The sequence below is a fragment of the Meleagris gallopavo genome, chromosome 2, assembly GCF_905368555.1.
Source record: "Meleagris gallopavo chromosome 2, MGAL_WU_HG_1.1, whole genome shotgun sequence".
Taxonomy (NCBI): Eukaryota; Metazoa; Chordata; class Aves; order Galliformes; family Phasianidae; genus Meleagris; species Meleagris gallopavo.
In genome coordinates this window covers 77,095,200-77,122,892 of record NC_139405.1, presented here as the reverse complement: position 1 = coordinate 77,122,892, position 27,693 = coordinate 77,095,200, and the positions used below count along the sequence as shown (strand labels likewise).

The window sequence follows — 27,693 nt, the reverse complement described above, 5'->3', positions numbered from 1 at the left end:
GTATTGAGAGAATATAACTGTACTTAAAATTTGCTGCATTCTCATTTTCTCAAGTAAGTGTGCTATTATTAATTGACTCAATTCCATTTTTAACATCTTCAGTCTCAAAAGAACATTTGTATCTGTAAACAGTAGAATGTTATGTGGGATTGTTAGGTATATTTTTGCTCTAAATTATTTGGCAGAATTATTATACAAATTAGAAATGACCTTAATTCTAAGTAGATGCTGTATTTTTGCCTTGTTGATAACATGTCTTCATGTGTGTGCCTTATTGTAGAACTGTTTACCTATTAAGAAGTCTTTCTGGCGTTTTAAGAAAAGATAGTTTGGTATCCCTAAGGTAAAAGGGTGCATTATTCACTTGAGTTGACTGTGTATAAAGACACTGAATTCAGAGAAAAACTCTTATATTATTAGGACAGTGTGTGGTATTAAATGTGGGAACAGTTAGAAGGAGAAAGCAACAGCCAACACAGAAAGCAAAGTCTGATCCAGTAGTATCAATATTCTGACACTGCAAGTATCAGTTTTTGTGGATGCTTTTACATTTACATGTTTCCAGTAAATTCTTTCAATTTTTTTTTGTCAGAAAAGGCTTGATTTGGATATGTTTCTGTGTGTATATAAACAATAAGTATGAACCAACTCGTATTTGTGTGTGAATTATTACAGAGTATAAGCAGAAGTATTGAAACATGATTTACTGATTAAGAATGCCCTGAAGATGGGCAGTAAATGCAGAGAGATGCATCTACTAAAAGTACAGTTTTGCTTAGAGTATGAAGTAGCGTGGGTGCAATTCTACACAATGTATTTTGCTCTTCTTCAAATTTTCTGTTTTTTAGTTACTAAATATTTGAAGTGTTACAAGATTACATTCTTGATTAGCTAATTTTTCAGACAGATACATCAAGAAATATCTTCCTGTGTGCACTTTACTAAACAGGTTTGGTGACAAGGTTGAAAAATGAAAGATAAAGTACAAATGTGCTGATGCCTATGAAATATAGAAGGAAAAATTCATAGCAAAATTGTTAAATAAAAATATCTCTCTGATTTTTATTTCAGACTGTGAGCAAGTGCAGCCCCCACTGTGGCTTCAGACTTTAATGAATGCTTGCAAGCAAGCAAGCGATTTCAGCGTTCAAGGTGTAACTATTTCCCTTGTGATGGACTTGGTTGGACTGACTCAATCTGTTGCACTCGTCACTGGAGAAAATTTGAACAATGTGGAAACAGCTCAGCCTCTTAGCCCTAACCAGGGAAGAGTGGCTGTGGTCATCAGACCTCCTCTTACACAAGGCAATCTGAGATACATGGCTGAAAAGACAGATTTCTTTAAGGTACAGCGCAGCACCTCACTGATACTTTCTTTATACTTTTTTCTTGACTGATGAGGACTGACAGTTGTTGCCATTTAGTCATTCTTGATTTGGTAAAAAAGTTTTCCTTGCTGAGTATTCTGATAACAGTTGCAATCCGTGTTGACTTTTAAATGAACGTATGTAGTAATTTTTCCCATGTGATTGTTTTACTGGCTGCTTGGGTGAGAACACTTATTTTCAAAATATAGATTCAAACATAAATGAGAGCTGATTGAACATAATCATTAACTACCAAAGATATGAAATGGAGATAGATATGCATGATTTATGACTCTGCTAAACCACGTTTTGCATTTTTTATTACCTTTTGTAAATTACAAATGTAAATCAGGAGCAGGGTACGTTATGTAGTTAATTATATTCAAGTGGAAATCTATTTCTGGAGATACCTGTGAGTTCTGACTTGTAACAGGATTTCTTTGTGTGGTTAGCTATTGCTGTGTTTCAAATAGCTATGTATGTTCATACAACTAAAACAGAACAGTTTTATAGATTGCCTCTTTGTCATAAGCCATCATCATATACATTTCCCATAACTGCACAGAAGTCAGCATAGTTCAGAACAAAGCAAGGCATGATACTCATTCACTTGTCTCTCTTGCAACTTCTGTTTTCATGCCCAAAGCATATAGCTTTAACTCTCTGGGACCAGTTGGGTGATGGAACTCCTCAGCATCATCAGAAGAGCGTGGAGCTCTTCTACCAGCTGCACAACCTTGTTCCATCTTCTAGCATTTGTGAAGATGTTATTAGTCAGCAGCTGACTCATAGAGACAAGGTAAGTTGTATGTGTGGTTGCTGAAAGATGGCTTTAAGTATACGTTTGATACTAGTGAAATGTATTTGGAAAAAAGACTTGGTACCTCAGTGGAGGATGTAAATAAACTTCGCTATTATAAAAATGTTGCATTGTGTTGGTAAGTTTGTTTCAAATGTTAAAAACATTCTTATCTTAAATGCAGAATATTGGATTCTTCCAACCTGACACCATACCTTCTTTTCTATATTCTCACTGGCAAGAAATTTTAACGTAATTTCTGTATCTGATCCCTGTTTTCATGATGTCTTGGTGTTTCAGAAATATATTAAAAGGATTCTTAATGGTAGTTCTCCTAACAACTCCTCTTTCCCTGAACAGCTTCTTTATTTTTAAGGTGCCTTCATTTTGCTGCATCATTACCACCTTTTTTTCTGACCTCTTGTATACTTTTTCCTATTTCACCTGACTCTTGCATCTTGTTCTAATAATTTGTCTAAAGTAGTGTCTGTGCTTTTCTCCTTCTTTATCTCCAAAATATGTGGAGAAAGAGAAAGGGGAATTTTTTTTTTTTAACTACTTTGTCTCTGTCCCTTTTTTAATGGGGGGACTTTGATTCCTTCTCTCAGCACTGTGTGAATCCCTGTCTCTGGGTCAAGGTGTCCTCCTTAACTGCATTTCTGTTTGTCAGTGTCTTCCATGTAAAGCATGAGATTTGCTTTCAGTTCTTTCCCTTACAGTGGGAAACTTAGTGAGTCTGCTGAGTCTGATGGTATTGTTTCTGCCTTGTATCACTTCTGTCATATATCCTTTCTCTTTTTTGGCAGCAAGTCTTTTCTTGTCTTTCTGGCCATTCATGCCTTATCTGATTATGGTTCTTTCTGTAAAAATAAATGTAAATATCAGAGAAAAGAGTAGCTTGTAAGTGTATTTTACTTGCAGATCCCAAGAGCTGTGCAGTAATGCTTGAGCTTCATCTTCTGACATTTCTCTTCATTATTTGCATTCCTGTGAGATTCTTTTTTCCTTTTAGGAAGCAAAGAGGTTACAGTAACTAGGTATCCTCATTGAAGAATCTTCTTTACAGTTATGTGGCCCCTCTCTTTTGTAGTTATGTCATTGAAAGAGTTGAATGTTGAGTGTTCACATTTATCTGTTCTACAGGCTATTTACTAAACTACTATAACTGTAATTATTAGGGTTGGTTTGTTTGTTTTGCATCTGTCCATGGGAAATATGGTGCTTGCCTAATCCTCTCTAAGTGACGTGGCTCCTGACATCTGAGTTGTCTGTGTACCTTTCTTCAGTATACTGTGAAAGTTTCTCTTTTCTTGAAGCTCTTTATCTTCCATCACTGTCTCCTGTAAACAGCCATGGAGTACAATTTGAACAGAACTTCTTAGTGAAAAGAATGCTGCTTCTTTGCCTATATGACAGATGTTTGTTTTCTGGTTATTATTTTGCAACTTGTCCTATCTCTTGTTCTGCTGACACAGGCTATCAAGTTTGCTCCTGATCCATTTCAGTGGATTTCTCCCATTTTCTTTTGCTGTTCAGAGGTTGTCTGACTCACTGCTGGTTGTTCTTTAAAAATTACCTTGGCTATCATAATGATAGCTTCCGTTTTGCTGTCATTTTAGCTAGTGCTTTAAACTCTTAAATAAGTGACCTGTGTTCAAAACCCCAGCAGAATGAATTATAGGTCACTCCTTGCTAATATGCACTGAAATTTTCAGGCTGTGTCATTTAACAGAAGTTGTCTTTCTGCCTTTCTACTAGGGTAACCAGGTCAACAAATGCAATTGTGAGCCAGTTTGTTAATCACTGCAGTTCACAGTCTGGCATTTTGATAAAACTGCTAATGAGTTCTAGTTTAAGGTATTTTACTGGTCTGCAAACTGCTGTGGGACATTCAGTCATTTTTGCTAAATGTAAAGTGAAGAGAATAACTTACATCTTACCAGCATGGATTGCAAGGGCTAGCATGGAGTCCTTGTGGAAGTGAAATTTTCTCTTTATTTGGCAAGTTTTAGCAAAAAGTTTTGAGCAACTGTAGATATCGCAGCAGCTTTTTTTTTCCCCAGAAATCACATTTTTTTTTTCTAAATAAATGCTTTTCTTTCCAAAGTCCTGTTTCATGTTTTTTAATGAACATCTGATGCAATGCATCATTTTGTAGTTTTTGTACATTTTGTAGTTTTTATTTTTTGTAGCTTTTACTTAAAATTTGTATTAAAGTGGCAGATGTTAGTTGTTGCAAAGCTTAAACTGCATGTTATAAAATTATGCCAGATCATCACAGTTATCACAGTTTGTGATTTGGTCTGATTTTTGTAAGTTTTAAAAAGAAACAAGTGAAAATCTCAATCAGCATCTCGTCTGACTTTTGGTAACTTAGTTTAAGCTCTGATTGTAGTTGACTTTTTTTTTTTCCAGTATAACCATCCTGATTTTCATACTTTGCTTGTTCAGTTCTGCAAGTGATTAGTAACTTCCTTGTCACTTTAATAAAGCTATTTTTAACAGATTCACCCATATGTTCTTATCATGCTGTGGCATTCACTGTTGTGTTTACAGTTTTGCTCAATAACTCGTTCCTTGATCAGCTGCAGTGAAGAGAGAAAGGCATAAAAATTGTTAGTTTAATACCTTTTTCACCATTAAATATTCTTGAAGTTATTAGCAGTCATTGGAAGTCATCTGCTGCAGTAATCATGTTTTCTTCGTCAAAAACAAAACTGTGTTCCCTAGTGAAAATTGGTATCTTCTTGATAAATTCTATCATATATAGTGAGGGAATTCTTATGTCTCCCTTGCCAACACATTTTCATTCCCTTGTTTCCTTGGTTACTGTGTTTAATCTCATGATTTCAGACACTACAAGCTGGTTAACTATCCATAAGTACTTTTTTCTGTCTGCCACTTTGCTTCTGTATCCTTGAGTTTCCCTGTTTAAGAGCTTGTATGTTTCTTCCTGCTCTCTCTTTACCAAAATTCTAGTGGAGATATAGATAAACTAACTGAAAAAAGAGATGTAACTCATGAGAATAAGATGAGTATTGTTCAAGTTAATACATTGAGTATGACTTGAAAATATTCTAAATACCTGGAAACTAAGGCAGGCAAGGTCAAGATGAAGAGAGGGGATATTCTTTAATGTTGCTGAAGTTGTTAACACAAAGATATGCTCTCTCTCTTATTGCTTTTACTATTAGAAGACAGGATTTGAATATATGAAGTTGTTAAAAATACATACTTGATATATTTTAGATTGCTCTATCACCTTTTTCTCCAGTTGTTGTCAAAAGTTGCTATACTGCGATAGATCTAACTTATAATTTAATTCACAGAAGATAAGAATGGAAGCTCATGCGAAGTTTGCAGTGCTATGGCATCTCACTCGTGACCTTCATATTAACAAGTCATCTTCCTTTGGCCGTACCTTTGACAGGTTAGTGATGGCAAGTGTGATCCAGGTAAAAGTTTTGAGGCAAAATTGCTTTAACTAAGTCATACTTGCAGCATATAATGTTTAGCATTTAGGAAATACAATGTAACTGAGAGCCAGAAAGGAAGCAAACTAGTTTTCACAGTGATGATTATAGAAGCTGTTAAGTTTTTTTTGTTGGTGATAGAGTAGGACACGGAATGGTCACGTAATGCATTGATTCCCAGAGTGGTTCACTATTTGTATATTGAACATAATATCTAAGTTCTTACTGTGATTTAGTTTAAAAAAAAAAAAAAAGCAAGAGAAGTCCACACAAAAATGAATTACATGAAAACAGAAAGTAACAAGAAAACTAAAGAACATTTGCAACTTGCAATAAAAGTTATTTTGTTTAATCTGTGATTTATGTACAGTGTCACACACAAACAGCAAGGGATCTCCTGATCTCTGATGTCAGGCTACCTTAGAAAGAACTGAAGAACTGAATGATCTGGACTTTGAACTGGACTCATCTTCCTCAGATAACATGAATGTTGTGCGAAAATCCTTACTTGATTTTTCTAATGCATACTTAACTGTAGGAAGCAGATTAAAAGAGTTATCTCTTTGCCTTGATTCTGTGACTCACTGCAGAAATGGTGATAAATTCTGTACTTAATTCTAAGAGCTTTTGAACTTGTATCACTGGAGGATGTGGAACAGTTGGTAAAATTAGGAGTCCTGTGTATAAAAATACATATTATTTTTCCCCAATTTAGGAAAGGATAATAAAAGCTAAAATTATAAAAAGAAGAAAATAACAATGGTAGGAAGAACTGAGATGCCGAATACACTTCTATCAGTTCTTGAAGAGAAGTTCCTTTAATGAATTGTCGTCTTTTCACTGTAACTGTGTGAATTAGCATTTTATTGTTTTGTGCTCTGATAACATTTGTAGGCAACCGATCCTTGCTACACTCAGAGCTGAACAAATACTTTAACTATACTACTGTTACTACAAGAGCTATGTTAACTGACTTTATTACTAGCTTTTCTTGGCAGTTTCTTAAATAGACTAGACTAAAATGCAAAACCTAGGATTGTGAAGTTCCAAGACAATAGTGTTTTATATGGAAAGTATACTGGAATATGTTCTAATGCATAGAGATTTGTCATGTATCAGATTCAAACGAGGTTATACTAGGTAGTACAGAATATGTGAGTTCATTCTTCTTCCTGTTCTAGATCTCTGTTTATCATGCTGGACAGCCTTAACAGCTTGGATGGTTCTACTTGGTCAGTGGGACAGGCTTGGTTAAATCAAGTACTTCAGAGACATGATATTGCAAGGGTCCTTGAGCCTTTGCTCCTACTGCTTCTTCATCCAAAAACTCAACGAGTTTCTGTTCAGCGAGTACAGGCTGAGTGTTACTGGACTAAGTCTCCCTATCACCCCGAAGAAGAAAATGAAAAACACTTTATGCAGAAGTTTAGCTGTGCTGATGGTACGTATGAAAGAAAACTCTACAAAGTTCGTTAGTTAATTTTTTAATTTGTTATTTACATATTTAAAATACAAATTTTGTTCAGCATAATTGACAAAATAAAGTGTGACTGCTGCTTATGTATGCATTTATGCGTGTTTTTTAATTCAAAGCTAGGTGTCCCAAGTACTTTTGAAGTTTAATTGCCCTAATATATTAAGGCAATATATTCGTATTCTCACACAAAGTGTTTTTTTATGTCTTATGGACTTCAGTAGAAGCTTAGCAAAGAAGTGAAATGCTTTTGTGAATTAGAACAAATATTGTGGAGCTGACTGAAAACATACTGATTCAGTTTAAATATTTTTCTGTTTATTGTATATTTTTAGCAACATAGTAATTTTTTTCAATTAAATCACAAGTAGAAATGACTGTTATTTCTCCTGAGGAAATTGTTGTTTTATGTTTATGTTATGTATAGTACTAAAGTGATCTTGCTTTGTTTATGTGGACATATTGCTTTCTTATTAATGTTTTTCTGCTTCCAAGTGGGAAAAAAAGATCTATTGACCATGCCTTTATATAATTAGAAGTCTTGATAATAGCTAAAATTCTAAATTTTAATTTTAAATTCTATTCTGAATAACAAAATATTGTGCATGTAATTTATTGTTTGTTTCTCTTCAAGCATTTACTCATGTGCCTGTAAGCCAAGGACAACTTATCATACCTAAAGAAGGCAATGAAAAACAACTTGTTATGGATGAAATGGAGAACTTCAGCCTGACTGTCAACCCTCTGAGTGACAGACTTTCCTTGTTAAGTACCAGCAGTGAGACCATTCCAATGGTTGTGTCTGATTTTGACCTACCTGACAATCAAGTTGAAATACTGCAGAGTTCTGACTCAGGCTGTTCTCAGTCATCTACTGGAGATAATATCAGTTATGAGGTGGAAACAGAAAGCCTGAGTGCTCAAGATAGCTCTCAGACTCTCAGAGAAGATTCACCTGATGAAATTGTGCAGCAAGTGGTTACTGATCTTATATGCAGAGTTGTAAGCAGTCTTGGAGAGGAGAATGAACCAGTTAAATACAGTCTGCACTCTGAGGATATTTCATGTAAATTCAGTCCTTTGGATAATTCTGAAGAGGTGACTAAAAGTGAAGAACAAAATATTCAAAGTAGCCAAAGCAGTTTGGTTAGTAATGACAGCTCCCAATTATTATCAGCATCAACTGAGACTGGACTTGAGAGCTTAAGAGATGAAATTTCAAGAAATAACTCTTCACCCTGTATTGCAGCAAGCCAGCAATCCCTCTCTGATCTCACTCTTACTTCCACAGAATCCAAGTCCAGAAAGCGAAGCCACAGTAGTATTCAGTTCAACTTCAAAGGAAAACTACCAGAAAAAATGTCAGAGAAGGAAACAATTGTTAAAGAGGCTGGTAAGCAACCAGGTGCAAAACCAAAGGTGAAAATAGCCAAAAAGAAAGATGAAGAGAAGAAGAAAGCACAAACAGAGAAGCTTAAACAAACAAATGTGTTCTTCAGTGATGGTCTTGATTTAGAAAACTGGTACAGTTGTGGGGAAGGAGAAATTTCAGAAATTGAAAGTGATGTGGGATCTCCAGGAATGCGGAAATCTCCCAACTTTAATATCCATCCATTGTATCAACATGTGCTGCTTTATCTTCAGCTGTATGACTCTTCAAGAACACTGTATGCTTTTTCTGCAATTAAAGCAATTCTGAAAACAAATCCTTCAGCTTTTGTAAGTGCTATCTCCACTACCAGTGTCAACAATGCATACACCCCTCAGCTATCACTGCTCCAGAATCTTCTAGCCAGGCATCGGATATCTGTTATGGGCAAGGATTTCTACAGTCACATCCCAGTTGATTCTAACCATAACTTTCGGAGTTCTATGTACATAGAAATTCTTATCTCCTTGTGTTTGTATTATATGCGGAGCCACTACCCTACTCATGTTAAAGTGACCTCACAAGATCTAATAGGAAACCGTAATATGCAAATGATGAGTATAGAAATTTTGACGCTTCTCTTTGCAGAGTTGGCAAAAGTTATAGAAAGCTCTGCAAAGGGTTTTCCTAGTTTCATTTCGGACATGTTATCTAAGTGCAAGGTTCAGAAAGTGATCCTGCATTGTCTGCTCTCGTCTATCTTTAGCGCGCAGAAATGGCACAGTGAAAAGATGGCTGGAAAAAACATAGTGGCTGTAGAAGAAGGCTTTTCTGAAGACAGCCTTATAAACTTCTCTGAAGATGAATTTGACAATGGCAGTACTCTACAGTCGCAGCTTCTAAAAGTACTTCAACGGCTGATTGTGCTGGAACATAAAGTAATGACTGTGCCTGAGGAAAATGAAACAGGCTTTGACTTTGTCATAACAGATTTGGAGCACATTGGTCCCCAGCAGCCAATGACTTCTCTTCAGTATTTACATTCCCAGCCAATAACCTGCCAAGGCATGTTTCTTTGTGCAGTGATAAGAGCTTTACATCAACACTGTGCCTGTAAAATGCATCCTCAGTGGATTGGCCTTATCACTTCCACTTTGCCTTACATGGGAAAAGTTCTTCAGAGGGTGGTTGTTTCTGTGACTCTTCAGCTCTGCAGGAACTTGGATAATTTAATTCAACAATATAAATATGAAACAGGATTATCTGATAATAGGTATGTATATGTAGAGGCATATAATCTTGTAAAATGTATTTGATTGTGTTGAATTGTTTTGCCTACTGAGAAACACATTTAAAAAACTGTATTATCTGTTTTAGACCTATTTGGATGGCATCAGTCACTCCTCCAGATATGGTTCTTACCTTGTTGGAAGGGATTACAACAATAATTCATTACTGCCTTCTAGATCCATCAACACAGTATCATCAGGTAAACTTACTTGGTCATGTGAGAGGTTCCTGTGCAGTGTATTTCCATGCTGATATCTGTCTGCTGGTTTCTGACTGGATTGTATTCGTCATGCAATGTATCAAAATATTATCTTTTTTCTTTTTTATATTCAGTTTTTTTCTGTTAGTCAAGCAATATTTTTGATCTCATAGTCTCTTAGAAACTGGACTCTCATTCTACAACAAAACTTTTGTCCTCCTGTTTCTGCTATCTTGTTTTTCCTTTGTTGTTTTATTTTTGTTCTTATTTGCCTTCTTTTCATTTAGAAATAACTGCAAACTGTATGTGCAAATATCAAATTCTGAGATAAATGTTTTGCAAAGATTTTGACATGATACAAAATTGCTGTAGTCATCCCATGTTCACGTACCACATGTTCAGAATGCATTTCGTACTGAATGACTGAGAATCAAAAGATTCTTTAATTAATTATTTGATAGACTCAACTTGTGCATACTGTACAAATTTTTGGAACGGAGTTTTGAAAAAAAAAAGTCAAGATGTAGAGCTTTCTTGTACGTTGTCTCAATTTATGCTATTTTACTAATGTTGTTTAATGAAGATATTTAATACTCTTCCTCCTCTTTTCCCCTGAAATCCACTAGCTTTTGGTTAATGTAGATCAGAAGCACTTGATTGAAGCACGCAATGGGATTCTGTCTATCCTACATATGATCATGTCTTCTGTGACATTGCTGTGGAACATTCTTCACCTAGCAGACTCCTCAGAGAAAACTGCTGCTGCTGCTGCTGCATCCGTTACCACTATTAATCTTGGGTCAACAAAGGTCAGGATATCATGGATAGCATCATTTAAATTGTTCCTAAATGCTTTTTGTCAAATAAATCCACTTGCATCTCTTAAATGTAAACTGGCTTTTAACACATTTGTCCTAATCTACTCATCGTCCCAAAAACAAGGCTTTCATAAACAGGTATTGAATCTACTTTTAAACTTAAATATTACCAACTGACAACAATGCATCTCCCCTGTTTTTCTACAAAAAAAAATTACATCCATCCTGAATAATACTTGAACTGCTTAAGCCACCCTTTTATGCCTTAAGAGATGTAAAATATTCATCTAAAATCTTAGTAAGAGAGCCCTCCTCTTAAAACACCTTGAATTTGGACATTTTTGAACTAGTTCCTTTGTTTATTCAGTGCCTATACAGTGATGACACTATGCATGGGGAGAAATATCCTAGCAAGCAGTAAGCCAGCAATTATAATGAAGACAATCTGAGAAGGGAATCAAGTAGACCATACTGAGAATGCTGCCTAGGCCCTAAGTGCTTATTGGAAGCACTTCAGACTTCTAATACTGCACGTTCTTAAACATGAAACTGACATTTAAATCTGAAATGTTTAAAAATGTTTTCCTCATAGTTAATCCAAATACACCAAGTACTGTTTTTGATGATTCTATTTTACATCCCTTTCAACCTTTGTCATTCAGGCTGAAGGAGTCATAACTCCTTGTCTTAAGACTGCATGTCTTTCCACAAACATTATCTGTGGTTCTATTTGGACTTCCAGTAGGGCTTCCTACTCATGGAAGGAGAAGAGTCTGTACCTCTGGATGACACGTGATATACACTGCTTCCGTGAAAATAAGAAAGGCTTTTATACTCCAGTTCAACATGAACTTTTCTGTAAATCCTAGATTTTCTTTAATTTTGCCCAAATTCATAGTATTCAAAAGAACACCCAACATGTGCTATGCATGAAGAAATCCTTTTTAAGCCTGGCAACCACACTTGTGGCAAGTGCACAGTCAAGCTCAAGGATTCTGTATAATAGTTTCTTGCAGGCTTATACAATTTCTGCTTGAATGTATCTGGCCAGACTAGAAATGACTTTAAGAAAACAGGTGAAGTGCGTTTTTCTCTGAAATATTCCTGTCATAAAGTAAAACCTGGGTGAAGGACAGGATGAGAAAGTAGCATAAGAAAAAAAATGCTCTTTTTTTCTGACCCAAACTTGCCTAAAGAAGGATGGTACACGCATGCTGTTGAGAGTTTAAATAATGAATATTTCAATCTCCTAGAGTAACGTGTTCTTTTTTTATATAATTATTTTCCCACTACTTAATTTTTATCTCACTTACAATAAAGTCTATCCCTATTTGTAGATGCAAATGTTTTCTTTCTTCATAATTCTCACACACAGTTGATATTATGTCTCCACTAATGTTCATCTCCTGACTATACATACCCATTTCTTCTTCTTATAGGTCACTTTCTGTATCACTAATCTTTCTTGTTTTTTATAGTTTGAGTTCTCTCAGCTTGTGTACATTTCTTGAAGTAAGGTGTCCAAAACTGGACATGGTACATGATATCTTCTTTCAGGGTAAATATTTTATGTCTGTCTTGAAGTGCTGCTGTTTATGAATGCTCTTCTTTTTCTCTTCCCTTGCAAAGTTATCACAGTGACTTTGTGATCCACTGTAATCCAGACATTTTATTTTTATGCAGCACTGCTATCTAAATACTTTTTCATCCTGAATAATTAGTTGTTTTTCCTCTTCCTTTGCATGCAAAGCTCAAGTTTGTTACTGTAGTCTACCTCTTTCAGGACATTTTTCCAATTTGTCAGATCACTTTGATTTCTGTATTTTCCTTTCAGTCTCTTCCCTCTTCATTATCATTTGCAAATTTACGGAGTGTATTTTCTCTTCCCTCATCTAAGTCATTAGTAAAATGGTTGAAGAGTACCACATGTAAAGCAGAGCTTTATGAACCCTCTGAGTGCATTCTTCCATTTTCACAAAAAATTAGCGATAGTTGCTGTCCAAGTCTGGCTTTAGTGCATAATGCAGGAGTGCTTATCTAAATGTTTGTGTTATTTCATGTTTCAGAATTTGAGGCAACAGATTCTTGAGTTGTTGGGACCAATATCAATGAATCATGGTGTTCACTTCATGGCTGCCATTGCATTTGTATGGAATGAAAGGAGACAAAATAAAAACACTTCCAGAACAAAGGTATGTTTATATTAACACAGTCCCTCTAAGTAGCAGTGATAGCCCTTACATTTCTAAATCACTTAAAGCTAAGATTTCAGCATTCCAGTGAAATGGAGCATCTGTACCTTCAGGGAATTATCAGTTTAAAACCTTGCATTTTTTTTCCTATACCTTTGTAGACTCCAAAAACTGTGTGTGCCAGCAAAGCTGCACCGTAGCAAAACTAGAAAGTAACAGTCTGTTCACAGACTTAGTAATGTGGATGCACGATAAATACCTTCATAAATACTTGAGATTTTTTTGTTCATATATCCTATGTGACAGCCACAGTCTTTCAAAAGCATGATTTTGTAAAATGAGTTATAGTTCACCGTATTCATAGTCAGATGTCAGAGTTTAATCTCTATCCTTTTTATTTGTCTAGATTTGCTCAAATAGAACATTTGCTGCCTTTTTGCTTTTGAAGCCAGAATTATGACGCTACTGCATATATGTTATACTTCTGGCTTTATTTATGTAATTATCATAGATGCTGCAGCAGAACTTACTTTCTCTGCCTCAATGCCCTTCTCAACCTCTGTAGTGCATCTTTTTAAGATAATACTCTCAGTTTGGTGATGACTGTATAAGGAGCTTTTGACTTGTATCATGCCCTGGCTAGAATCATCTACTGTAAAGTTGCCTCTAACATATCAAGTATAGCTATTTATAGTTCAACTCTTAAATTGTCAGAATGTTGTTCTTCAATTCCTAGAAATTTACTCCTTTGTAGAGCTTTCTTAAAAGCACCATGAACAGGAAAGACAACTTCCGAAGATGCTCTGCAAGGCATTTGTGATCAGGATGCTGTTTCTCCTCCATCAATATAGTTGGTCTCATTCCATTTACTTCAGGAGCAAGCCCATGAGGCAAATTGTCTTAATTTTAGTATAGGCTTTGTGACGATAATGCAACATATCTGATTCTTCCAGGTTATACCTACAGCAGGTGAAGAACAGCTTCTGCTGGTTGAGCTAGTTCGGTCTATCAGTGTTATGAGAACTGAGACTGTTATACAAACAGTGAAAGAAGTTTTGAAGCAGCCTCCAGCCATAGCAAAGGACAAGGTATGAAAACTGAGGAAGTGCTGTTTATTTAATGTCTTCTTACCAGAACTTAGGACACTGATAATATAGATACTTCATGAACAATATAGAGCAAGTAGTTCTTCTCACAGTAAGTACAGGAATTTTGAATATCTTGTAGATGGATCAACTTTTGGAGAGAAGTCATGAAGTCAATACCATTTTTTGAACAACTCTAAAGTCCTGTTTTGTACTTCTGTACTAACTGTTTTGTAGGAATAGGTTACTTACATGAAGGTTACTTTATTTCTTGAACTGCCTTCTTGATACAATGCATAGGGTTTAGGATGTTAAAGAAATGAGATTTTAAAAATTTAAGACAATTGTCAAATTTATATCTATTATAACCTATCTTTCCAGCTTTTCTGAATAGTGTTGTCTGATTTTCTAGAGAAGGCCTCTCCAAAGCACTTGGTTTATCAGACCCTTGGTAAATGTTAGTCCAGAAATTAAATCAAGAGTTACTATTGCCTGATAGTGTAGAGCAGTATCTTGTCAGCAGTCATCCTACTAAGGTGACATTCTCTTTTTGAGTCTTCAATAATTAAAATGTTGGTGTTTAATTTGTCTCTGCTTTTCCCCAGAAGTCATTAGGAAGAGCAAAGTACAGAAATGTAAACTTTTAATTGCTAAAGACAAATGTGGATATTAAAATGTCTGTTGGCCAGTTTAAACTTACAGCTTAGGCTGACCAAAGCAAGATATGTTGAAATAAATAGACTCATCATGCCCTCACTTATTTATCTTTCCATTCCTTGGGTTCAGAGTGACTGGATAAAACCCAAATATATTTTACCCACATTTCTAGTACTCAACAATTCTACCTCTAAAATTTCTGCAAACAGCCAGAAGAAGAAATTAGGATCAGAACATTTACCATTATCCTCATCTCCTCTATTACCAAGCCTTATTTTATTGGACCCTCCAATCTCTTCCACCAGAGAAATGGTGAGAAGGAGTTGGTTTGTGTGTGGAGCAACTAATTTACTTTTCTACGAGCTGCAAATGCCTCTTCCTCTGCCAGAAACTCAGGAAGCGAAGGAGGTCTTTTGAAGTCACTCTATGCTTTTGTGAATCCATACACATTAAGTTGATGAATAAAGCTTTTCATGCTTTCTGTCCCAAAGACTCTCTAAGATCCTTTCTTTCCCAGTACTTCAATCTGAAACATTTATTGGTCAATTACAACACAGCTTCCATCATGATTCCACCAAATGCTCTTAAATTGGTGACTTTCAACCAATACCCAGAGTTTCTCTGGAAAATTGAGGGCTGCAGAGATAATAGTGGCTTTGTGCTCTCCTTGTAAGAAGGACGAGGTATACATTTGATTTCCTCCTCATCAGGATGAGTTAGTATATCTTTTTCATCCATTTTTTGATGCCCACGCTGTTCCTTTATCCTGATCTGGAAGATCAGGAGAGCCTCGGGATGCAGCTGGACCCTCTAGGTCTGAAACAGGTTCCTAGTACAGACAGCTCACTTTCAGCATCTACTATCTCAGTCTGACTGTGGTTTGTGCTCACAACTGGTTCTGCAGGGGAGCTATACTTTACCCTGCCGCTTGGCAAGTGAAATCCCACAGAACTGTTGAGAGGTTCCAGTGGGAGAGGTTCAAACGTCACCGTGGTGCCCATGTGTGGGCACAGTGACTTCACTATGCGACGCTTGGCTGAAAATGCCATGACTTAAATACATATCCAAACTGGCATACTTTTTTTTTTTTACAGTAGAATTTCTTCCTGAAGTTATGTAGAAGTGTATAATTTAAGGAAAATAGTAGGTGTGTTATCTAAAAGACACTGGGAATATCTAAATAAATTTTAAAGATGAGGAGGTTATGTAGTGTGCATATGTAAGATTAGTGCTTTGCAATTTTGGTTGTTTTGTGCAGATGATTGGAAGCCCATATTGTTCATTTCCTTCATATTAGATATGAAATGCAAATGTAGAATAGACTTTGGAAATAGTACTTTTATTGAGGATGTATACCAGCATATCTGAGTATTATACCTAATGCAATTCTCACTGATCAGTGGTATTTTTAGTGTGTATAATAGTGCAGGTAAAAAGAGCAAAATATTTTTCTAAATGCTAACACATTTAAGACTTAAGAGTACTGTGGAAACAAAGCAAGTTTCATTCAGTGCAGTTATCTTCTTATTCTGAGATTGCCTGAGAGAAAAATATGCCCTTTTCTAACAAAACCATCAGAATTTTCTTTTGTTAATTATTATAGAGCGTCCAAAGGAGGGTTAAGAAGTCTGTTGCCTTGTTTCATCTTGGCATTCCGCTTCTTTTCCTTTCAAATCCTCTCTTGCTAAACATTTGGTCACCCAGGCAGTGTTGATCTAATGGTGAACAAGATGAGATAAATGATCTGCTCTAAAACTAACTCCCAAAAAGCCTGTGACGATGTGCAAAATCCTGGCTTGGCACAAAGAGAGATGAAGTGACTGAAGGAACTGGAGCTGTGTAGTCTGGGGAAGGAGGCGGCTGAGGGGAGACCTTATTGCTTTCTTCAAATTCCTGAAAGGTGCTTGCAGTGAGAGTGGGGTTTGTCTCTTCTCACTGATGACAGGTGACAGGACGAGGGGAAATGGCCTTAAGTTGCAGAAGGGTAAGTTTAGGTTGGATATCAGGAAAAACTTCTTTACAGGAAGGGTTGTTAAGCACTGGAATAGGCTCCCCAGGGAGGTGGTTGGGTCACCATCCCTGGATGTGCTTAAAAACCGTTTGGATGTGGTGCTCGGGGACATGATTTAGCTGGAGGGTTGTTAAGAGTTAGGGTAGTATCGATGGATGGTGATCTTTCAGGTCTTTTACAACCTGAGCAATTCTAATGAAACAGATGCATGCCCTAGTCTCAGGTTGAGGGAGATGAGGAAAAGAGGAAGAAACAAGAGAAGACAAATTTTAGAGAGAGATGCCTCAATAGATATTCATAATACCCTGTTAATTAAGTTGCATCTTCAGACATTGCGATAACAGTGTTTTCATTTTTGCTGTAGCAACTGAGGAACAAGTCAGTTTGTTCTTCTGACAGTTTTCACATCTTTTTTTCCCAGAAACATCTTTCACTGGAAGTCTGCATGTTGCAGTTTTTCTATGCTTATACTCAAAGGTAAGACAAAAAGTTAAATGTGTCTAGATGACAGAAGTAGGTGGACAATCTGAATGTTTTATAACCTCTAGGAAGATAAATTGCCGGTGCAATGTAAATCGTTTTGAATTGAAAGTATTATAAAAAAATAAAAAGGGATTTTGTGAGTTTCCTAATTCTGCATCATCTTTCTTCCCATGTCTAAAAATACTGCAGGAAATCTCCTTTCAGCATAAGGAAAACTGATGTTAATTGTACCATAATTCATTGGTTGTACACCAATCTTAATTTTATTGTTCTTCCTTCTTGCTCCTTTTCCTGATGTAGCTCCATAATAATAAGCAGGGGAAAAAAAACAATCCTACAAAAACTTGTATACGTGTTGATAAACATTATCTGATAGGAGAACTGCGAGATAAAAAGAAATATCTGGGGAATACCTGAGCAAGATGTTGCTATTCTTATTGCTGTCATTGTTCTATATTTTAGGATTCCAGTGACCAGCTTAGTGGATAGCTGGGCAGCACTGCTACTTCTGTTGAAGGATTCCATCCAGGTTGGTCTTCCAGCTCCAGGACAGTTCCTCATACTTGGGTAAGTGCGCTTGATGTTTGCAGTTGCTAAAGAATCATAGAAGCATGAAATGGCTTAGGTCAGAAGGTATCTTGAATCCCATTCAGTTCTAACCCTCATGCTGTGAGCAGGGCTGCCACTCACCAGATCAGGCTGCCCAGAGCCTCATCCAAGCTGGCCTTGAGTGCCTCCAAGGATCCTAACGTCTAACCTAAACCTCTCCTCTTTCTTTGTTTAAAACCATTCCCCCTTGTCCAATCACTATCTGCCCAATAAAAAAAACCTGTCTCCTACCTGTTTCTAAGCATTCTCTCAGTACTGGAAGACTGCAGTGAGGTCTCCCGAGAGCTTTCTCTTCTCCATGAAGAGAAGCTTCTAAAGAAGCTCAGTATAAGTGTGTGAAATGTGTACTGATTCAGATTTGCCCTGGGTTTCAAAATAACTGAATAACTTATTATAAAATCTGTGTCTACTTCGATTTATTTTCAGTGTTCTTAATGAATTTATTATGAAAAATCCAAGTCTGGAGAATAAGAAAGACCAAAGAGATCTTCAGGTAAGAAATTTTTACATGTTTGACTCTTTGAAAATGTTGAGAAATAAATGCTGAAGTTGGAAGAATTATTTGAATGACAGTGCTTTACTCAAGAGATTTTTCTCTAGAAAAGTATTCCTTAAGCAATTAATAAGACAATTAATAGATAAACTTCACTTATTAGTTGACTGCTTTATTTATTGTAGCTTCTGAAGAAAGTTTTCTATCTGTCCAGGGATTGATGCTCAATTTTAGGCTAAGATGTCCTAAAAAATATTATAACTTCTGAAAATTGACTGTTCTGTGGAGTTGATTAGTGCCCCTTTTCAGGGAGAGACAGCAGCCAGGTGCTGCCAGTTTTCCAGTGAAACAGTTTGGGAAGCAAGAGGGGGTTGCAGAGGAAGGTCACTGGGGGATATGGAAAAGGCAGAGGGTGGGAGCTTTTAGAGAGATCATCACTAGCCAAAGGGTTGTGAGGCTGGAATGCAGACTGAGAGAAAGACAAACAGCAAAAACGTGTTTGTAATAGAACAGCCTTAAACTTGCTAGCCTTGAAGCATGTGCTCTTTGCTGTTTTATTTAATATTTATTTCCCCCAATTAAGTGTTTGTGTATTTTTCCCTTTGTGTGTGTTCTTATTTTATGTTTTTAGTCAGCAGGGTCTTGCCTGTTCTTTTAATTTTGTCATAATTTTTTGTTCCTAAAATATTCTTTTTACTAGGTTTCCTGAACTCTTTTCTCCTTAGAACAATACCTTGAAAAATTCTAATGGGGAGAAGGGTATAAAGGAATAATTTCCTCCCTATCACAATAGGGGTTCTGTTATTATTAAAATACTGAATTTTGTTTTAATACGTATGTAGCAGCATGCATTTATAAGCTTATGTTCAAATTATGCTGTGGCTTGTTCCCAAGTACCTAATTACTAATTAAAATTTTTCTTGGTTAACAAGCAAAAGTGTTTGGTGAGATATGCCTGTGGTTCAGTTACAAGATGATGTGATAATGGACTCTGCATGTTTTCTAATGGGACATTCTGAGTTAGGCAATTGTTCACAGACAAAATACAGCTTCCTACTGTTGTCCAAATACTAGAAGTGCCAGTAGATCAAAGCTTACATTTCTCTTTCAGTATCTTTCTTATCTTATTATGAGAATGTTGCTGCCACAGCTGGCTGTGTGTTCAGAGCTGTAGTCAGTGCATGTGATTGGAAGGGATTTTATGAAAACATTCTAGTCCACCTTTCTCACAGGATGTATTCAGTACAGATTTTTGTTCTGTTGGCTTTTTTTGAATGCACTAGAATTATCTCATGTATCAGTTCTGTACTCTTAAGCAAATCTCTAGTATCTTCTACTTAGTACTTTTCATAATTTGTTGAAGACTATCTCATTTTCTGTGATGTTCTTAATCACAGAATGAACTGAATGGTATTAAATAGAAGTGATTTTTAAAGCAGTACCTAAGTAGTGAAGAGATTTTCTACAGAAACATCTGTCAGGACAATAATGTAGTTCTTTCACTGAAAATTCCTAAAAGCTTGTTTGTTTTTTTTTTTCTATCAGGATGTAACACACAAGATAGTGGATGCTATTGGGGCCATTGCTGGTTCTTCATTGGAACAGACTACTTGGTTAAGACGAAACTTAGAAGTCAAGCCTTCCCCTAAGATTGTGGTTGATGGAAACAACTTAGAATCAGATGTTGAAGGTAGTTTTGTTTTCGTCCTTTTTATCCTAAATGAAACTTTTAAATAAATAAATATTAATTATCACACCAGAATAAACGAAGAGGACAGCTCTACCATACTTGAATACATTAAAAATGCTTCAGTATCATTGAAGCCTTATTGCCTTATGCAGTACATCTGGTGAAGTCTGTATACCTTCAAAACATATGTTGTTAAAATATGCCTTCAAGATGAATAATGGCTGGAGAAAAGTAATTTTGGACTTCATATTACTGTTATCTTCATTTAGATATGTTGTCTCCAGCAATGGAAACTTCAAGCATAACTCCATCAGTTTACAGTGTCCATGCATTGACCCTACTTTCTGAGGTAAGTATTTCCTCAAGTGTAATAAATACTGCCTTATAATAATCTTCTTTCACTGTGAAGAGCTTGGAGAATGAGCTTTTATGGGAAACACTGATGGGAATGGATTCTGGTTCCTGTCATGTAACGATAAATGAAACTTTGTTATGAAGCCAGTTATAAATTTACAGTGAGGTTAATGTGAAGTAGAGCGTGCCTTTTCAGATGTATGGTATGGGTTGCTGTTGTGCTGGAAGGCTTCACATGTTAATAGATTTTTTTGTGTTATTTACTAATGATAATCACAGTCAGTCCCTGGATTTTTTTTCTTTCACAGGTTGTTTTGTGGGATGATTTCCCCAAGAGCTGATGCTTCTGTGTTTTAACGCTTGTTTGTTCTAAAAAAAAATTAAGGGACGTTTATACTTTTGGATTTTGTATAGTACCTGAAATGTGATCAGTTCTATCATTAACTTGAATGTTCAGTGAAGGACATTATAGTGTAAGTTGCTGTGCAGTAAATAAAAAGTAGATTGGGAATACACAATAACATAACTTCCTCACCTGTTGCAGGTTTTGGCTCATCTCTTGGATATGGTTTTCTACAGTGATGAAAAGGAGAGGGTTATTCCTTTGCTTGTAAATATCATGCACTATGTTGTACCCTACCTCCGTAATCACAGGTATCTTTAGAATGTATTCAATATACGTAGATCTCAACAGCCAATTGAAATTTGATGAGTGTTTGTCAACAATTTACAATTCTTTACTGTTGACTTATTTTGTTTAGTGCTCACAATGCATCCAGCTATCGAGCCTGTGTTCAGTTATTAAGCAGTCTTAGTGGGTATCAGTATACAAGGAGAGCATGGAAGAAGGAAGCATTTGATCTCTTCATGGATTCTACCTTCTTCCAGATGGATGCTTCTTGTGTTAACCAGTAAGACTTTTCTTTTTCTGCCTATATCGAGGATTACTACAAGTTTTATGTATGCAGACCAAGAATTTCTAACAACCTTGTATTGAGAGAAATATGGAGGAATGTACTGTTGTAGATTACCACTTAAATTATGAAACTCATTTACCTAATGTGTATTCCTTCTTTTTTTCAATTTTAAGATATTTTTAAGTACTTTTTGTGAGAAAAAGGGATAAACATTTATAGTTTCAGATCAAACTGCACGATGTAAGTGGTACTGTAGAGAGCTTGGAGCTGGTATTCATTAAAAGAACAAGAAAAGCTTCCTGTAAGTATTTCTCACTTTTTTGACTTATGTGAGATCTTTCTCTTTTAGCTGGAGAGCTATTATGGATAATTTGATGACACACGACAAAACCACATTCCGAGATTTGATGAGTAAGTATTCAGTGATGTAGCAGACTTTTCTCCAAGGAAAACTTGTAGAGGAAGAAAAAAAGAAGGGGAGGAGGAATAAGTATTTTGAAGAAAGCACTTGTTCAGTGTTTATTCCAGTTTATTTGAATTATCCAATATGTTTCTTTCTTTCAAGTACTTATTTCTAGTGATACATACATAAGGTCTTATGAAGCGAGCAGTCAAGCCCAGCTGCACTGTGTATACCTATGTTTGAAAGAAAACACATATTTGAAATCACTGTTTTTAAGAATGCAAATTGCAAAATACGCATCTTCTTAATGCTGCTTTTGAGCTACATTAATGCAATGAATGTAAGAGTTATTTGCTCCTTTAAGTGAAATGAAATGGAAATTTAATCTGTGTTACTCATTTTCTCTTTCAGCACGAGTGGCTGTGGCTCAGAGCAGTTCTCTCAATCTCTTTGCTAATAGAGAAGCAGAGCTGGAACAGCGTGCTATGCTCCTGAAGAGACTGGCTTTTGCAATTTTTAGTAGTGAGATAGACCAATATCAGAAATACCTTCCAGATATACAAGGTCAGTAAAAATGTAGCAGTTCATGGAGTTCTTCTGGAATCTGATTGCCTGAGGAATTATTTGTTTAACAGGATAACAGCAGGTAAATTTGTTCCCTGGAATGAATATCTGTACATACTGAGTATGGAATTACTACAGATTTTCCTCAGAACACTTTTAATCTTACATGATTGCAAAGTACGTGGACTTTCACTACCAGTTCTCTAACATATTATTTACTAATTTGTATTTAATACCTCGATCAATGTCCTTGGACACCCAAAAAGTGCTCTTTGACATGGTAGATGCTTATATCTTGAATGTTCAACTAAGGATAAATACAAAAGCTGACCTTGAAGAGTTTTTGAATTCTTGACTTTTATCGTACTTTTTTCTGCCGCTCTGTATATATATATATGCCATTTATTGCTGAAGAATATCTCTTTAACTGACGTTTTTACATGACTGGGAATAAAGTCTGGTTGGTTTTCTTCTAAGATGATGCAAATAATTATGGCATCTTCTTCTTGATATGTTGTCTGCTAGTGCTACCAAAGCAGGCACCTTCATCTCTTCCTCCATACAGATAGTCTGTTACATCATCTTTCTGATTACATTTGTTCCAGGATTTATTCTTTGGAGTTGTTTTTTGTTTTTTAGTTTTTCCCAGTCTGTCAGTAGCTGATTTATTATGTTCAAGATACAAATTTGCTGCTTTGAACTGCAAAGTGCATGTATTGGCTTGACTGAAAAATTTCTTTAAGTATTGCCTCCGTATTGAATGCACAGTGGTGCTTATAGTTAAATAGTGCATTATCCCTGCATAATATTTCATATACTGTGATTACGCAGCTTTTTCAGTAAAATATATTTTAGTTGTTTGAGCTGTTATATTTTTTGTAATCTCTTTACTCTCTTTTTGGAACGAGTGAAACTGCATAAAATGAGCAGATGAAATATTGCATTTGTTATGGAGAAGTTTAATAAAAATACACTGAAGTTCTGAGGTTCCTTGTCTGGTGAAAGTGGCTCTTTGCTACAGCTTTATTCTGTAATATAAAGAAGTAATGAAAAACGTTTAAAACAAAACAAAAACAATGCAAGTGAGAGTAAATGTAGGAATAAGAAAATACTGGCTGGAGTTACTCTATTATTCTGAACTGAGGAAGCTTTCTTGGCTTTTTGTTTCAGAAAGATTGGTAGAAAGTCTTCGTTTGCCACAGGTGCCCACCCTTCATTCCCAAGTGTTCCTGTTTTTCAGAGTATTGCTTTTAAGAATGTCTCCGCAGCATCTTACTTCTCTTTGGCCTACAATGATCACTGAACTGGTGAGTTGCAGTTAGCACGTGTTGTTTGGAAGACTGGTGCAAGCTGGAGATGAAACCCATATCCATAATGATTTTTAAAAAATCTTCTTTAGATACTATGTATGTAACTACACAAAATAGACACAAACAAAAAACTTGTTTTTGTAGTCTATTTTTTCCAACCAAACAGAACACCTGTTGGCTTACGTTACTGAAGCCGTTCAGGTGTCTCCTGAATTAAATTTGTATTTACCTTTGTGGTTCCTGCTTCAATTTCTACTTATGTACACGTACCTTTTCCACCATTCCTAGTCCTTGAAGCTACTTCCATGGTCATTCCGCCCTTTTTCTCCAACAACAAAGCTGAGAAAACTCTTAAAGAAAGAGTTGGAATCCATGCTGTGTTGGCAGTTAGTGGTCATTCAGACCTATTCCTATTCCCAAAGCCAAAACTCAAATGATTGTGTCCAGTATCCAACATTGGTCCATGAACCAGTAGGTAAAGTAGTTTGTAAGGCATTAACACAAACTGGCAATCAAAATCACTTGGGATTTTTCTGATATCTGTTGGTGCCTAACCTAGCCCTTAGGTAACCACAGGTCTAAGCAATGAATTAGAAAAGCTTTACGGAGTATTTTAAAGATCAAGAGCATTTATTTATATATACATGCATTTGGTTTTAAGCTTGTCAGCAGTATAAGTAGTAGAAATATCATTCCACTCTGCTAGAACCACTAAGAGCTGAGAGCAGTGTGGCTCTCTTGTTTCTGTGTTGTATCCTGGTATTTATGCAAGCTGCCTCAGTCAAGAAATTGTTTCCATCGGACAAAACTGTGTCATCTTCAGGCATTCACACCTGAGCTTGACTGCTTTTTTGTATAATTCTTTATTGTCATTTCCTTTAGGTTTTGCTCGCTGCTGAGCTCCCTTTCTAGGAAATCCTGATTGTAAAAGAGTCAGGTCTTTATCCTATTTGGGCTATATATGAGTTTCAATTTCCACTTACAGTACAGGGACTTATTTTGTCATCCAAGAATGGAAATAGAGGAACTGTTGTTCAGAGCTTTAAGGCTTATTATTCACACCTCCCTACAACATTTTCCTGTGTAGCAGTCCATAAAAAAATTGTATTAAAATACATTTGGTCTTCAGGTGCAAGTGTTTTTACTGATGGAGCAGGAGCTCACTGCAGATGAAGACATTTCCAGGTAAACTTATGAACTTCTGCTTTTTTAACTTGTTAAATGTCCTGGCATGTTGATGGCTGTCACTTGTTAGAATAGTTTGTCTTAAAATTGCCAAGCCCAAATGAAAAGTGCAAGTGAAGAGTACTCCAGTCTGACTGCAGTACCAGGAACATGATCAGAGTAAAACAAACAAGCAAAAAGTACCACTCCTAACTTGTTCATAAACATCTGGAGTAAGCTATACAATACAAGTGTGTTAGTGTCTTCCATGCTAAAATGATACTGCTTTTTCAATTCAAATACGCGTGGCTTGACTATAGTTTTCTGTTTCACACATATATTTAGAATAAGATTGCAAAGTTGTTATTTTTCTTTAATAAAAAGGTAACATCTTCTGGTGTTAGACACATGGACAAACTAGATCTTTTTATCTTGTTTTATTGTTAATTTCTATTGCATCTACCTTCTGCATAGGATGAGGCATTTTCAGTCAATATAATCAATAGTCAATATAATCAATAGAAATTGATTTCTCAAAAGAACAAAAAGGAATATTTGCCCAAGTCTTGTTCTTTATTTTCTCCCTAGCTTCTCTTTATTCTTCTGAATGATATGCTGTAAAATAAAGTAATGTCCACTTGGCTGCCAAGTTAAAGCTCCTTCTTAATTTTGATGACTGACAGGAATCAGATACAGCATAATATACTTTCATATTTTTATTTTCATATTTATATGATTTGTATGCACATGCACACACTCTTACAAAACTCTAGCAACAGCATAACCATGCAATATTCTATTTTGATTTATGGATTTGGGATTATTTTGGGACGTAAAATATTTTTAATCTTTATAAGAGCAAGCACAGGAGGATTGTCCCATAGAGTGACAGGCAACATCGGCTCATCTGTCTGTGATACTTTATTTTAGGACTTCTGGCCCATCTGTTGCTGGTCTGGAGACAACGTACACAGGGGGCAATGGTTTCTCCACATCCTACAATAGCCAGAGATGGCTGAATCTATACTTGTCTGCTTGCAAATTTCTGGATTTGGCCCTAGCTTTACCATCTGAAAATCTTCCTCAATTTCAGATGTGAGTAGAAGATGCTATTATCTGAGTTTCTGGATGTTTTACTGTGCCTCTTGGTAAAATTCTGCTGTTTAAAACCTTTGTTTTCCTAATTCCTTTCCATTTCTGACCTTCATCCAGAGTAGCTTGCAGTCCATCCCTGCACCTGGTGTCAGAGTGGCCCCCAGAGCAAATAGTGCTACGCAGCAGATGATTTCAGGCTGGTTTGATTTAGCCTTGGCTGGAGATTCTCCACACCTCTGAGCTAATCAGTAACAGCAGTTTATTCAAATACTTTGCTTTTCCAGTACTTAGTTGAGGTAATGTCCTAGAACCTAAGATACACCCAATATGTCTCAGTGAGTGAGTCATCAGATCAAATGACTGATGGTATGATCTCAGTATGACTTCTCTTAAATTACTCCTGTGTGATCTGACTGAAATATGTTGCAACAAACCTGTTTGTTAAGGGGATCCCATAGTTTGCTTCTGGGCAGGTGTGTTCATGTGTGCAAACTGCTTTCTCAGTGCCTCTGCAGTCCTATCTGCTGGAAGAACTGAATGCAAAACAATGCTGGGGATTGTAGAAGAGACAGCCCAGGACAAAACAAAGCATCTTGTCTCTTCCTATACGTGGCACAGTGGTGACTGTCCCCAGCACAGCTCTGCAGATGGCTCAAGTTGTCCTATTGTTGAAAAGATTCTCATGTGTGCTAGATGATGCAAGGATTTGTACACACTGTCTGGTTATGCCCTACAGTATTTCTAAATCTAAAGCTAATCTTAAGTGTTTCTTATTTTATTTACTGACAATTTGATTCATAATTCTTTCCAAGCCTCCTATGCTATCCTAATCTCTGCCATTAGGCTAAACAGTGTTATTGAGGTCATTGCTGCACATTTCTGGAGAGACACTAGTCACGCTGGATAGCTGTCTTTTATAATGTTCTCACAGACTGGGACTGAAGCCTTCAGGGCAGAAACTTCGATTTCCTTTACAGTGTAAAATTCAAGCTGCCAGTTTTTACAGTGCAGAAAGCAGAAGAGAAGGGAATAGTCCCTTTTATCCTTTGGCCTATGAATAGGTAACAGAAATGAATTCCTGTTATCAACACAGTATATTGAGTACATTTGATGTGTTATAGCATCACAAATGTGCTGAGAATGTTTGGTTTATTATAGTAAGTATCACAAATGTGCACGTTTTATGTGACTTACGTATTTTTTAATTCGCAATTCCTTTTGGTTCCCTTAGACTCAACAAAGATGTGAATATAAGCACTTCTAGCGTCACTGCCTCAGTTTTGGCATCCTTAAATACTTTAAGAAACTCTAATAGACTAAGATAACTCCACTTTTCTTGGTCATATTTCTACTTTTCAGAATATGATTTTGCTATTCTCTCTTACCGAATACTGAGTTTGGGCTTTTGTTCCTCTCTTTGATATTCCACTAGATTTTTTCTCAGCATCTGATGTTCTTAGATCTAGCTGAAGAGCCTGTGCGTTTGGGAAAGATAACGTCTGCTTGTGTTATCTCATGGCAGGTATCGCTGGGCTTTTATTCCAGAAGCATCAGATGATTCAGGCTTGGAGGTACGAAGACAGGGAACGCATCAGAGGGAATTCAAACCTTATGTGGTGCGCCTAGCAAAACTGCTGCGAAAAAAAGCAAAGGTACTTCCATCCAGTTCTGCCTGCATTGGAAACTTGCAGGTATAGAAACTTGCAGCACTGCTTTGTGATGTTGTTGAATAAACAGGAGTATACATAGCATGGGAGATTTTCATTAGAGTAATCTCAGGCAAAAACTGTAAATAGGTATTTAAAAAGAGTCATAGTCATACATCTGTAACTCTCATGATCAATCTAACGTGCTATACCTGTTAGAAGGTTCTCACA

The 27,693-nt window shown here is 36.2% G+C and overlaps 1 protein-coding gene across 11 annotated transcripts in view; it reads left to right on the top strand.

The window, feature by feature from the left end:
• Positions 1-27,693, top strand: part of DOP1A (DOP1 leucine zipper like protein A) — a 66,291-nt gene that overhangs the window by 33,886 nt on the left and 4,712 nt on the right. For 9 of the 11 annotated variants that reach the window (XM_085217720.1, XM_085217724.1, XM_085217726.1 and 6 more), the window contains 22 exons: positions 1,072-1,346; positions 2,014-2,166; positions 5,496-5,596; positions 6,821-7,080; positions 7,748-9,755; positions 9,860-9,971; positions 10,598-10,780; positions 12,856-12,981; positions 13,935-14,069; positions 17,156-17,211; positions 17,680-17,784; positions 18,253-18,319; positions 19,865-20,009; positions 20,279-20,358; positions 20,908-21,017; positions 21,125-21,274; positions 21,630-21,691; positions 22,095-22,247; positions 23,418-23,554; positions 24,687-24,742; positions 25,652-25,816; positions 27,339-27,507. In XM_085217720.1, the coding sequence (XP_085073846.1) occupies positions 1,072-1,346; positions 2,014-2,166; positions 5,496-5,596; positions 6,821-7,080; positions 7,748-9,755; positions 9,860-9,971; positions 10,598-10,780; positions 12,856-12,981; positions 13,935-14,069; positions 17,156-17,211; positions 17,680-17,784; positions 18,253-18,319; positions 19,865-20,009; positions 20,279-20,358; positions 20,908-21,017; positions 21,125-21,274; positions 21,630-21,691; positions 22,095-22,247; positions 23,418-23,554; positions 24,687-24,742; positions 25,652-25,816; positions 27,339-27,507 (4,808 nt within the window). The remainder of the gene's footprint in view (positions 1-1,071; positions 1,347-2,013; positions 2,167-5,495; positions 5,597-6,820; positions 7,081-7,747; positions 9,756-9,859; positions 9,972-10,597; positions 10,781-12,855; positions 12,982-13,934; positions 14,070-17,155; positions 17,212-17,679; positions 17,785-18,252; positions 18,320-19,864; positions 20,010-20,278; positions 20,359-20,907; positions 21,018-21,124; positions 21,275-21,629; positions 21,692-22,094; positions 22,248-23,417; positions 23,555-24,686; positions 24,743-25,651; positions 25,817-27,338; positions 27,508-27,693) is intronic. The other 2 variants (XM_085217727.1, XM_085217725.1) reach the window with 1 other exon arrangement.